At 39.3% G+C, this 12653-nt stretch overlaps 1 protein-coding gene across 1 annotated transcript; it reads right to left on the bottom strand.

Annotated features, from left to right (window-relative positions):
• Positions 1-849: 849 nt before the first annotated feature.
• LOC134745374 (prolactin-releasing peptide receptor-like) lies at positions 850-9570 on the bottom strand. Its single transcript, XM_063679409.1, has 2 exons — positions 7991-9570; positions 850-977 (listed from the first exon to the last, which is right to left on the bottom strand). The coding sequence occupies exon 1, from the start codon at positions 9376-9378 to the stop codon at positions 7993-7995; it is 1386 nt and encodes a 461-aa protein (XP_063535479.1). The 5' UTR covers positions 9379-9570; the 3' UTR covers positions 850-977; positions 7991-7992.
• Positions 9571-12653: the final 3083 nt, after the last annotated feature.

The raw sequence follows: 12653 nt of genomic DNA, 5'->3' as shown, positions 1-12653 counted from the left end.
TCGTGTCTAGTGTCAACTATAAGTTCCATTTACGAGTATTCAAGCCTCTAGGGGCCCCCATTCAGATTTAAAAACTTGTTACGGCTTTGGTCTTATTTTGATACGACCTTGATTGGATTTAGTCAAGGTCGTGTCAAAACCATGACAAATTGTTTAATTAGAATCGACCTCTAGTCTAAAACTTGTTGTATTTGATAAACTTTGACTTACATTATTGCAAGTAACGCACAGTTCAGATGTAGCTTTTAATACAATTCAAGGAAATATTGGCACAATGACTAATTGAAAGAGACTTTTTGTGGGTGTAATGGCATTAACACATTTGACGACCGGTCTGGCCTAGTGGGTAGTGACCCAGTCTGTGAAGCCGATGGTCCTGGGTTCGAATCCCGGTAAGGGCATTTATTTGTGTGATGAGCACAGATATTTGTTCCTGAGTCATGGGTGTTTTCTATGTATTTAAGTATTTATATATTATGTATATCGTTGTCTGAGTACCCATAACACAAGCCTCCTTGGGCTTACCGTGGGACTTAGTCAATCTGTGTAAGAATGTCCTATAATATTTATTTATTATTAATTTATTAACACATGAAATTTACAATACCCGTTTTTAATGTATAGAAATATTTTCCATTCTCTCCTTTTATCAGTATTATAATCTAAATAAGTCATTCACAATACATATTTAAAATGGAATAACACATACAATGTACTTTTAAGTATTTAATAAAATAACTACATACCTATAACATTTTATACTAATGCTATTCTCATATTTAATTAATAATTTAACATTGTTTCTTACTAATTTTATAGAAACTAATTTCATTTATCACAATAAACATTTCCATCCCAAAAGAGTGAAATAATGTTTCGTATCACTTAAATAGTTACAGAATTCTAAAAATTACGTACATTAAACAACATAAGTCGATGTAATTTAAGATAGATTAAATGCTCGTTGTGATCAGTTCCTGTAACAATAGAAAACTAGATTAATAAAATGGAAAAATTGAGTATTTACCGACCAATAAAAAAAACACCATCCTGCTAACTTAAGAGAGAAAGCCTGTAACCTCAAGGAGCTCAAATCAAAATCTAGTTCTGCGGTGTCAGCATAGTTGCATTTTTATCACCTGTCACTGTGCCTGTCACTTTCGCACTTACGACATAAGAACGTGACAGGCATGGTGACAGGCGATAAAAATGCTACTGTGCTAAGCCCGCTGGACATATCATGGTTAAGGCTATATCAATAATATTTGATGGATTGGCATCTCACGAGGTATTTTGAGTGTGCGTGTACCTTTCGAGCGACTTTTATGCTACCATAAATAGGATTACTTTTACTTATATATAACTGTTCTCGTGTGACTTGTATGTCTTTTATGAGAATAAAATTATAACATATTTATCAGTACGGTTTTTACTCACTATTATTTTTAGTCGCTTTTGGCGACATGTTTCGGATTCTTTGGAAATCCATCCTCAGGCACGAGTGTCCGCGGCGGTTGTACGTCGTGCAATGCCCGCGCCGCCCGCCTCGTCGCTCGTTGCGCACACGCTGATGGGGCGGGGGCGGGGGGCGCGGGGCAGTCCGCAGATGGAGTCGTCAAGTGAAGGTCTGGTAGGGCGGCTGTATCGAACGAAGAATCCGAAACATGTCGCCAAAAGCGACTAAAAATAATAGTGAGTAAAAACCGTACTGATAAATATTTTGAAATATGTCTCACGATAGTTTAAGTGCGAGAATAAAATTATCTTTAAACCTAAACTTAAACCTATTTTGATAATATATCTACTCTGCCTCTACTCCTTTGATAATCTGCGGTCCTAAGATGCTTTTACGGATATTAATTGTTCATATGTTTTTGCATAGTAAATGTCATTATAATAGATAAATAAATAAATATTTTGTTAATAAATAAATAAATAAATCGCCCTACGCGACAACATTACCATCCTCACCACTTAGATGGTTGGCAGTCCTCAACTGTGCGTTTCTCTAGAAACTTCCTGCCTCGCACAGCTAAACTGTGGAATGAACTGTCGCCTGCGGTATTTCCGGACCGATATGACCTTCAAACCTTCAAGAAAAGAGCGTATTCCCATCTTAAAGGCCGGCAACGTACTTACAACCCCTCTGGTGTTGCGGGTGTCCATGGGCGGCGGTAATCGCTTACCATCAGGTAATCCGTCTGCTCGTTTGCCTCCTATTTCATAAAAAAAAAACCAACTGCGGCATGTGCACGAAACGCGCACGTACATCAATATGAAGGCGTTATTAGATTCCCTGTTGTAGGGACAGATTCCTAGCCAGTAGACGTATGAGATGCTTCAGATACCCCGTCTTTGATCTCGGAACAATTACATATTCTAACCCGGTTACTGACAACTATACATCTTCTGATAAAGTCAAAGTCAAAGTCAAAGTCAATATAATCTTTATTCAAATAGGCCTAGCAACAAGCACTTTTAAATTGTCAAGTTTTAAATATTACCTTAATCTAAATATCAGAGCAATTTATTGATGCAGTTATTATTATTCTTAAAAACATTGAATTATTATAGATATGTCAAATTTAATAATAAGAAATCACAAAAGGATCGTCAAACACCAAAATTGTATAAAAAAATACTAGTCTAGAAACTTTCTAGAATAAAAATCTAAATGTCAAAAAATACAGATTACCTAATATAGGTATTCATTGAATTATCAATTTCATCATTATTAACACAATAATAAATAATTAATTATTTTCAATCACAATCCCACGGTGTTTCATCATTCATGTAGTCTTGTGTGCTATAATAGCCTTGTGTGCTATACTGAAGTAGTTTTTGCTAGGGTATACCATTAAATATAACAGGTAAAAATATTAAACATTATTAAGACGAAGTAACCAACGATTCCCTTTACGACTGATACAATACAAATTTTACCTCTATACAATACAAATTTTCTCACTTAAATGGCAAGCCTTACTTAGCTTGGTAACGGAGACCAAGGTAAGTTTAAACAACGTAAATTTATAAACGTCTTAAGGCAAGGACGCATATTGAGAGACCAGCGGATGGTGTGACGAGAATGAACATCGTATTTTTCAGCTCCATAAGTTATCTATGTCCTCAAATTTAAGTTGTTTCAACCTACCTCTGTTTTAACTCACCTCGGTCTCCCCTACTAGTTCAATGTGACCGAAGTAATATAAGTAATCCTTTATCTCCGTCTTTTGCGGTAAGCCTTAACTGTACTTATACCTACCTCACATGGAATGGTGTCCAATTTCGGCGTAATATTAATCAATCTTGGCCATAACCTAATCAACCAGACGCATAGATCACTTCTCTTAGACGAAGCATGAAAACTCGTGCTCACCACACAAGGGGCCTGTTTTTACTAGTTCCTTATAAGTCTGTGATAGCTAAAAAGACAAGCTATAGTTCAAGTATACTGAAAAACCGCTAGGCCCAAATGGGATTGGACCGATCAATTCTACAGTATGCATCCGGATTAGTCATTAAGTAGATGCAGGTAGAGTGGCGCGGGCGGGGCAGGCCCAGACGGAGATGGCGGGATGACCTGGACACCTTTCTTAACAACTGGTTGGAAGAAGCACTAAGCAGTCACGGAAATGAAGGGAGGATACCTTTGTCCAGCTGCGGGATACGTAAAGAAATTTAACAGATAAAAAATACTTTTGAAATATGCACTTGAGCAGTACAGCGCTTACCTCTTAAGCATAATCCATATCCATACTAATATTATAAATGCGAAAGTCTGTCTGTCTGTCTGTCTGTGTGTTCCCTCTTCACGCTTAAACCGCTGAACCGATTTAGATGAAATTTGGCATAGAGATAGGTTGAGTCCCTGAGAAGGACATGGGATAGTTTTTATCCCGAAAATCATCCCTTAAGATAGTAAAAAGCGGGGTGGAATTGAGATAATTAACGAAGTGCCTGCTAATTTGTGTGCATAATATGCTCAAATTTAGATTGCTATGAGATTTTCTCCAGGCGCTATTCTTATTCCAGCTGCGGTTACTATGTCCACGCAGACGAAGTCGCGGGCAAAAGCTAGTATATAATAATAGAATCAGTTTCACTTATCACTATCTTCCTCACGTTGACCCCATTTTTTGCCACGGCTCATGGGAGCCTGCTGGGGCCCATTAACAACTAATCCCAAGAATTGGCGTAGGCACTAGTCTGTAGGTAAGCGACTCACATCTGACCTTCCAACCCGTAGGGTAAACTAGGCCTTATTGGGATTAGTCCGGTTTCTTCGTGACGTTTTCCTTCACCGAAAAGCTACTGGTAAATATCAAATATAGCTTAAGTTTTCTTTCTGATTTTGTTAAACTAAATACTACTTGTTGCTACGGAGGAGCGGGGCTTCCTGATACAGGTATAATATACTTAAAAGGAAGTCCCAACCTACTACCTTGTAATGTAACATTTTATTAATGAAATAAAATATTTTCATTTTCATTTTCATTTTTCATTTTCATTTTCAAATGATATTTACGTAAGGTTCGTTTTATTTATATGCGGTGTCTATTGGAAGTAGTCTAAAGCCAAGCCCGAGGCCAGAAAGTTTCCAGTTCCCAATTCAATCCCACAAATACTTTCCACAAAAATCAACGCTATTTTTCTCGTCGATAGTGATGTGACTTTTCTTGTTCTAACTCTAGTGTCCTGGGAGCCTAGTCAAAATAACAATCCTATGTCGATAAACGCCAAAAGAAAAGAAACAATGTATCGGGATGACAGATGCTACTTACAAAAAATCGGACAAGTGCAAGTCGGACTCGCCCACCGAGGGGTCCGTACTTTTTAGTATTTTTATCTTATAGTGGCAACACAAATACATCTTCTGTGACAATTTCAACCGTTGTATCACGGTTCATAAGATACAGTCTTGTGACAGACAGACGGACAGACAGACAGACAGACAGACAGACAGACAGACAGACAGACAGACGGGCAGACGGACAGATGGACAGTGGAGTCAGTAATAGGGTCCCATTTTTACCCTTTGGGTACGGAACGCTAAAAATCACGTGACTACGTATTTCCATACATTATTTAAGTTCCGATTGGCGTTTTCTATCAAAGGTTGTCATCATGGCTAGGTGCCCTGTTCAGATCCTAGTGAGCATTTCACCTGAATACTTGTCCTTAGTTTCAGAAACTATACCTATAAATCTGCCGGAAACTTATGTCATAATCAAGTTTTGAGGGTAGTTTACAAAGTGTAATTAACGATCTAATTTGCTGATAACACTGGAGATATTATCAGGTTCCGTAGACAACATGCCAATCGCTAACGCTACGTACGCGAACGAAACGCAACTGTCACTGTCGAACTAATATGACAGGGCGGACACGCTATACATCAAAAACCGGCCAAGTGCGAGTCGGACTCGCGCACGAAGGGTTCCGTACCACTACGGAAAAAAACAGCAAAAAAATCACGTTTGTTGTATGGGAGCCCCATTTAAATATTTATATTATTCTGTTTAGTATTTGTTGTTATAGCGGCAACAGAAATACATCATCTGTGAAAATTTCAACTGTCTACCTATCACGGTTCATGAGATACAGCCTGGTGACAGACAGACAGACGGACGGACAGACGGACAGACGGACAGCGGAGTCTTAGTAATAGGGTCTCGTTTTTACCCTTTGGGTACGGAACCCTAAAAATCACTTGCGTTTCCATGTATGAACAGCACGTCTGTACACGCGTCATGCGTCATAGTGTGAGTAAGTGCAATAGTACTGAGCGGCCGGCAAACGGCCGTCAATCTGCTGTCGCGGGGCGAGGTAACTCGAGTCGGGGCGGGGCGGTGCGTGGCCGTTCTGTTTGATAATACTATTACTTATTCTGTGCTAATATGGAAGAGTGATAGAGATACAAAGCGATTCGATGGCGAAGCGCAAGCGATCGTAACCTTGGCTAGGCCGCCTGATGGGTTCTGATGGTGACTGCAGCAGCTGTTGCACTTTAGTCGTGCAGTGTTGATGCGGGCGATGTTAATGTCATATTCCTTGATAAAATGCTTTGATATTGTGGTCGCAATCTTGTCACGTTTAAGGGTAATTACAATGATACACATGCTGTTCTGCCCAGCGAACCCGCACACATGTTCCGAGCAAGATCTACGGGATGCAACAGACAGGGCGTTAAGCGTCGCTACCTTCTGGTCCCGCTTAATATGAAATGTATACGAAACCATCGACACGAGAATTATGAAGAAGAATTACAATATGCATACTTTCGTTTTTCCATCTATTCAGGCCACTTATTGAAGAGGGGTAATAAAAGTATGACTATGTTGTTTCCCTTTCGTAGCACAAAGATAGCACTTAGTACACTGAGAAAGAATATATCTAAAAACCCCTTTTAGAACGTACAATCCGTCACACATATTATCAAGAGATAGTGAAATCGTTCGCGTCAACGCTGCACGCTGCAACAGTAACGATACTACAGTCATAATCCGAATGTAACCTTAAGGATATTAGTACTAACTGTTATCTGGGACCTAGGGCCTGACTTAGAGTTCTGACCGCCCTAGGCTGACTATATATGTATATCCGGCCCCCGCTTGTCTCAACTCAGAGCCGCCGCCGCGCCCCCTTGCGCGCCCCCTTGGTCCTTGCGCTCTAGGCTTTAGCCTTATTAGCCTGTAGCTAAATCAGGCCCTGCTGGGACCTTAATCACGTCTAAGGGACTAGAGACACAATACAGGTATATAAATCTTTAGGTAATTTGAATTAGACTAACCTTTACAGTGCCAAGGGAACATTAATTTGGAAGTTAATATCTGCGTCGAATAAAATCAACAATATGAGGCTTGTTCAGTAATTTGCGGACTATTTCAGGTGTTCTCAGGGACCACCATTAGGAGCTATTATAACTATCCTCAAGAGATTCTGAAGCAGTGGTTTTGTTTTTGAATTTGGAACTCTATGTTATTCAATAAAAGTTCAAAATAGATAGTGGAATATGTACAAAAATTTGTACCAGGGGTCTCAGGAGGCTATATATTTATGTATAAAAATTGATGGCTGTTGGTAAAAAAAAATCTAGTAGAAAGTAGCTCAGTTTTCGGACGAAAACTAGTTTATATACCGTCAACCGGGGTGAATAGGAATAGCTGGGGTGAAAAGAGACAAGACTTAAAATGTGATTTACCTGACAATGTCTTAATAACTACCCACACAAATTGTAGCATACAAAATCTACCATTATTTTTAATCGAATGATATAACTTGTGTGGGTCTTTTTAAGAAATCGTCAGGTAAATCACATTTTAAGTTTTGTACCTATTCACCCCAGCCACCCCTATTCACCCCAGTTGACGGTATTTATTTTTTACTGACACAATAATACAAATCAGCTCTATACACAGCAGTGGGCAAGTTGCAGAACTCAACATTCATAACTTAACAGAACATTCTCAAAGTTTCCGAGAATTTCTGAAAACTTATAAGAAAATTCTCATGCAAGTTTTCACTTAGAAAGCTTCCGTTCAGATTAGGGATTAAGTATTTACTCAGTGTCCTTAACTGCTGGCGACTGTTTCATTTTATATTTAAGTCACACATTGGTGCCTATTTTAAGTGTCGTAGAAATCTAAAGTAACTGCTTAGGTTTGGCAATAAACGTGCAGAAAAAGTACCAAAAATATTTCATATGTATTTAACAATTTTTGAAATTGGCACATTGCTCATTATTGAATTGTAAAACGGGACATCGCGTGTTTAAGTTAAAACTTTAATACGGTTCTCGGAGAAGACCACGGGGACAACGCCGTCCTCGAAACGTTCAGAGGTAAATCTTAAAACTTAAATACGCTATTAAGTCCCGTTTTACAATTTAATAATGTATAAAAATCGTGAAAGTTTAAAAGTTGTTTAAATCATTGTGTGGTACATTGCTTGTTAGATGTATGAAATTAGAAAATTAGATACTCACATTTAAAGTACAACAGATTTGCCGTCCCTAGGCTCACTCAGCTGCGACTCTTCATCTATTAACTGTAGATTTACATTTTCGTTCTTCGTGTTATACGAAGCAGAGATTGGTTTAACCTCTAGTATGATATTTTCTATTTCGACCCCGTCTTTTGTACCATTTCCTTCCAACATGCGATGTTTTAAAGACGGTCCTCTATTGAATGAAGAAGCGAGTAAAGTCTCCTGAATAGTGTCGTTGCCGTTGCAGATTTTATCCGATTTATGTGTAGGCATGCGGCCTGAATGGTAACTGTTTCTGACTCCTCCAGTAGATTCAAAGAAAGGCAAGACTTGTTTGAACTCTTTTCTGAAGTTTTCGTTCAGCCAAGCGTATAAAAATGGATTATAGCATGTCGAAGCCATCGCCATTGAGTGAGCGAGGAAGAACGACATATAATAATAGTTCCATTCTGTCATCGCCGCGTAGAAGTCATTGAATATATTGATTACGTTTATAGGAAGCCAGGAAATACCAAAGATGGCTACCATGGAAATGAGCATTCTGTTAGTTCTCTTTTTTCTATCTCTATCAGCTTCTTCTCTCCTGGTGTTTTTAGCACCTGGTTTGGACCTGGCTCGGTCATTTAATCTTATACTAACGCATGTATAACATATGGCTATGACTAAAAATGGTATGACAAACTGCAGCACGCTTGTAAACACTCCGAAGATTCTTCTAGATCTGTCTGCGGGCCAGCTTTCTTCACAGTAAGTCTTGTTATTCGTTATTTGTATACCCATGAAAAGACCATATGGACATGTGACCACTAAGGAGAAGATCCATATAAAAACTATGATGAAAATACAAGTATTTAGCTTCATCCGCGGGTGGAAAGGGTATATGATGACAAAGAATCTGTCAATTGCTATTGATGTGAGTGTGAGCGTGGAAATATAGACGCTAGTCCCTTGAGCATACGGCATAAGATGGCAGAGTAATCTTCCAAAAACCCATCGTCCAAGGAAAGTATACATAGGCGTTAAAGGCACCGCGAAAATGCATAGCAGTATATCAGACAATGCCAGATTGGTTATGAAGAGATTGGTGACCGTCTGCATAGCTCGGTTCCTGAATACGACGAAGCATACTAAAACATTTCCAAATACGCCTAAAATGAAGATGATGGCATAGAGCATGCAGAAGGCTACTTGGACGACTATGAAGTCTATGAGATCGGTTGTTTTGTTGACTTTGGGTTCGTCTATGATGTTGAATACATCGCCGGCGAGAGTTTTCGTGAGAATTAAGACTCCTGGGACGTGAGAGGCGTTCATATTGGTGGCATCTTTCGGGTCGATGGTGGAGATGACGTCATCTTGGACGGTGGTATTGAAGAGGGCCAGCATTTTACGTCATCGTCGCGGGCGCTCGGGGAAACTGCTGCCAATCCATCTGTAAAGAAAGGAAAGGGTGATAAATTGTTAGTTGAATTACGAGTACCGCCATAAAGTGCCAACTGGGAGTCAATAAAATTGTGCTTCGATAGACTGTAAAATTTAGGTCGAGGTCGCTATTTAACGATATTTTTGTAAAGACATTTTGTTGAACACGTGCAATGCATATAGCTACTGAGCAATAGGAAAAAATGCTTGTTTGATAGTAATATCATTGTGCTTCAGACACTCATTAACAGTAAGTTCATACGGGTAAGTGTGATGGCATACGAGTAAGTAACATTGATTAGTATAGTGCTTGTTGCGGGTTCATACATTTGCTATAGTTTGCTACTTGCGTTAATTGACAAATTGTGTTTTTCTCAAGAAAAAGGTACCACATTGCCGCTTGCCACAAGGACGCTCTGACAGGTTATTCGTATAGAGATGCAAGCAAATTTCGCCCTAATGGTAAGCGACAAGGTTTACTTGAGAATGACATAATTTATGAACACGCAATAAACACTAATCAATGTGTAAACAGGCCCTAATGTGAAGGCTAGCCACACTTACCCGTATAGCTTATGTTCCTTACTTAAAATTGCTATAAGGTAGACGTCTTATTAGTTATTGTTCGTCTTTGTTTTGTGCAAAGTTAGCGTGGTCATAGTTTAACCTTCTATTGCGTTGCTGTCGCGGTCAGAATACATTTTATCGCCTTCGGAATGTCACCTTTACACGGGCTAAAATAATTCGCCCGGGAGTATCGCGACAAAAGGACAAAATAAAGGTTTTATTGGTAAAATGAGAAGTTACAGGTGGGCGGTAGCCATGGCAACGGTTACGGCGATCGTAAATAGGGTTGGTAACTGGAGTCTTTTGAGTCTTAATTTGAAAATCGAGTCTTTTGAGTCTAAGCCCCATTTAGACGGTTCATGTATACTTGTATAGGTATCGCCAGGAGAGTTGAGGTGAATTATTATATACACACACAGCTACACAGAGTATCGCAAAACAGTATTGACTGAATGAATGAGTGAATGTGATTTAAGCGCACTTTTTGGTCCACTTGGCCTGTTTTTTATACTACGTAGAAGCGTACGGCCCGTCTGATGTTAAGCAGTCTCCGTAGCCTAAATATGTACACCTGCTTGATATCGGTACGCAAAAATAATACTTATTTCAAAATCTCGCTGTCACCACAAATGATTTTGTTGTTGTGTGCGTGACTTGAACTCTGCACTTAAATACTTTCGAGTCTTTTAAGTCCCGAGTCGAGTCCTTTATTGAGTCTTTTAAGCGCAAATTAGTAAAAAAAGCAAACCTTCGGATAAAGACTTCGTGATAAAACTTTGAATATCAAAATGAACATCAAGGAAAATTGTTATTTAAAGCGTCAAACTTCTATGAAATTATGACGAAAAAAACACTGGCACTGCGTGTGCTGTCAAAATCTCTGCAATCTTTTCTTGGTCTAGCGATAGAAAACTTTTGTACATAATTTCAGAATTCAGATAGAACTGGGACTAAGGGAAGGAGGAAGAAGAAGACTTAATGATTAGTCTAAAAAACTGAGCCCAGTCTAAGCAGAGGACTCGAATCAAAGGACTCAAGTCTTATCCAACACTAGTCGTAAAAATAAACATTAACGCGATGTAGCCTTTCAGTGCCAAATGAGGAATGTCTTTCCGAATAGACCAATTCTGCTCTTATCTGTGTTTCTAAATTATATCTTATGGCGTTGTAAATATGATTGATCGATGATGATTACTTGAAGTCTCTTTTAATTGGAAACAGCGTTAGTCCTATTAAGTAACATGGGTAACTATAGCAAAACTACTGACTAAAATTAGCTCAGTAACTGGGCCATGAAGCGGAAGTTGAAGGTGAACTTAACATCAGTCAACAATGTCAACATCTCTTCAACAGTTTGAAGCTTGTGTAAGTCCCAAAGCGAACTTGTTATTGCACAGTTAGTTAAGCGGTTTGAGGGTCCTTCAAACGATGTCTCGTTCCAGAAATCATTGATCGAACTTTCGCTAACTTTAGATGATTTGTCGGAAGATTAAGTTCAATAAAGCCATTAATATCGGGACCTTTCGGGAATTCGACAACTGTTGTAAACTCATAATTTAAAGGGTACTTAACCCTGATGTCAAAGTATCAGGCTGATCATTTAGATTTAGACAAATTTAATAAGTTTTTATTTTATTTTAACGCAAAAAAAAACAATATAAACTGCACAATTGAATTTTTGGTACAAGCTTTTATCGCTGACTGTAATTTTCCTTTCACAGGCAACTATATAAATCCGAAAGGTCGGTATACGTCGTCGGCCCGTCAGTGTACAACAGACTGCCGGACGAAATAAAAAAGGATGCAGCTTCTGCGGTGGCCTTTAAGTCAAGATTGCGCAAGTGGCTTCTTAGCCATACATTTTATTCTATCTTATAAGCATTGTTCGAATTGGGCCGTTAGTTTGCGTTGTTTTATCACCCTGAGCCTCCCCTGTTTGAGCCTTGAGCATCGCCGTCGAGTCGCTTGCCTATCGGTGTTCTATCGGATACATTTCGGGGAGTGCGCACAGGAACTGCACGACCTGATCCCACCTTCCCTTTTCCATCATCGGACATCCAGGCGCGGGGAGCGAATGCACCCGTTCGTGGTCCACATTCCATTCGTTCGGACGAAACGTTTTGCCTCCTCCTTTTTGGTACGGACGGCTAAGGAATGGAATGCGCACCCGCCATCTGTATTCCCTGATCAATATGACCTCGGTCTCTTTAAAACAAGAGTGAATAGGCTGTTACTGAACCGGTGAGCTCCATCTTAGGCCCTGTCTTCACTTTCTATCAGGTGTGACTAGGGCCAATCGCCGATCAGTTTATAATAAAAAAAAAAAAATGGCCACCTACTGTCTCCATAATCGGATCAGCTCCATGTCATCATAAACTTGTCATCCGATTTACATTATGCCTGCAAAATTTCAGCTCAATCGGACACTAACATAATACTAAAACAGGGCAAGTAAAAGCTTGTAAAAAGTAACCAAGGCATCCAATGCCCTAGGCTGGATTCGAACCTGCATCTTCAGTACCTACCTATGGCGTGTAAACAAAAAGGAAGGAATGAAAAGATTCGCACGCTTGGTAAGCATCGGTAGCTCAGTTGGTTAAGAGCGATTGTATCAAAAGACCGGTTTTCCAAAAGGTTGCAATTTCGATTATTGCTGTAAGCGGTGAACTTTT

This window comes from Cydia strobilella, chromosome 11 (genome assembly GCF_947568885.1).
Source record: "Cydia strobilella chromosome 11, ilCydStro3.1, whole genome shotgun sequence".
NCBI lineage: Eukaryota > Metazoa > Arthropoda > Insecta > Lepidoptera > Tortricidae > Cydia > Cydia strobilella.
This window is presented reverse-complemented; position numbering and strand designations above follow the sequence as displayed.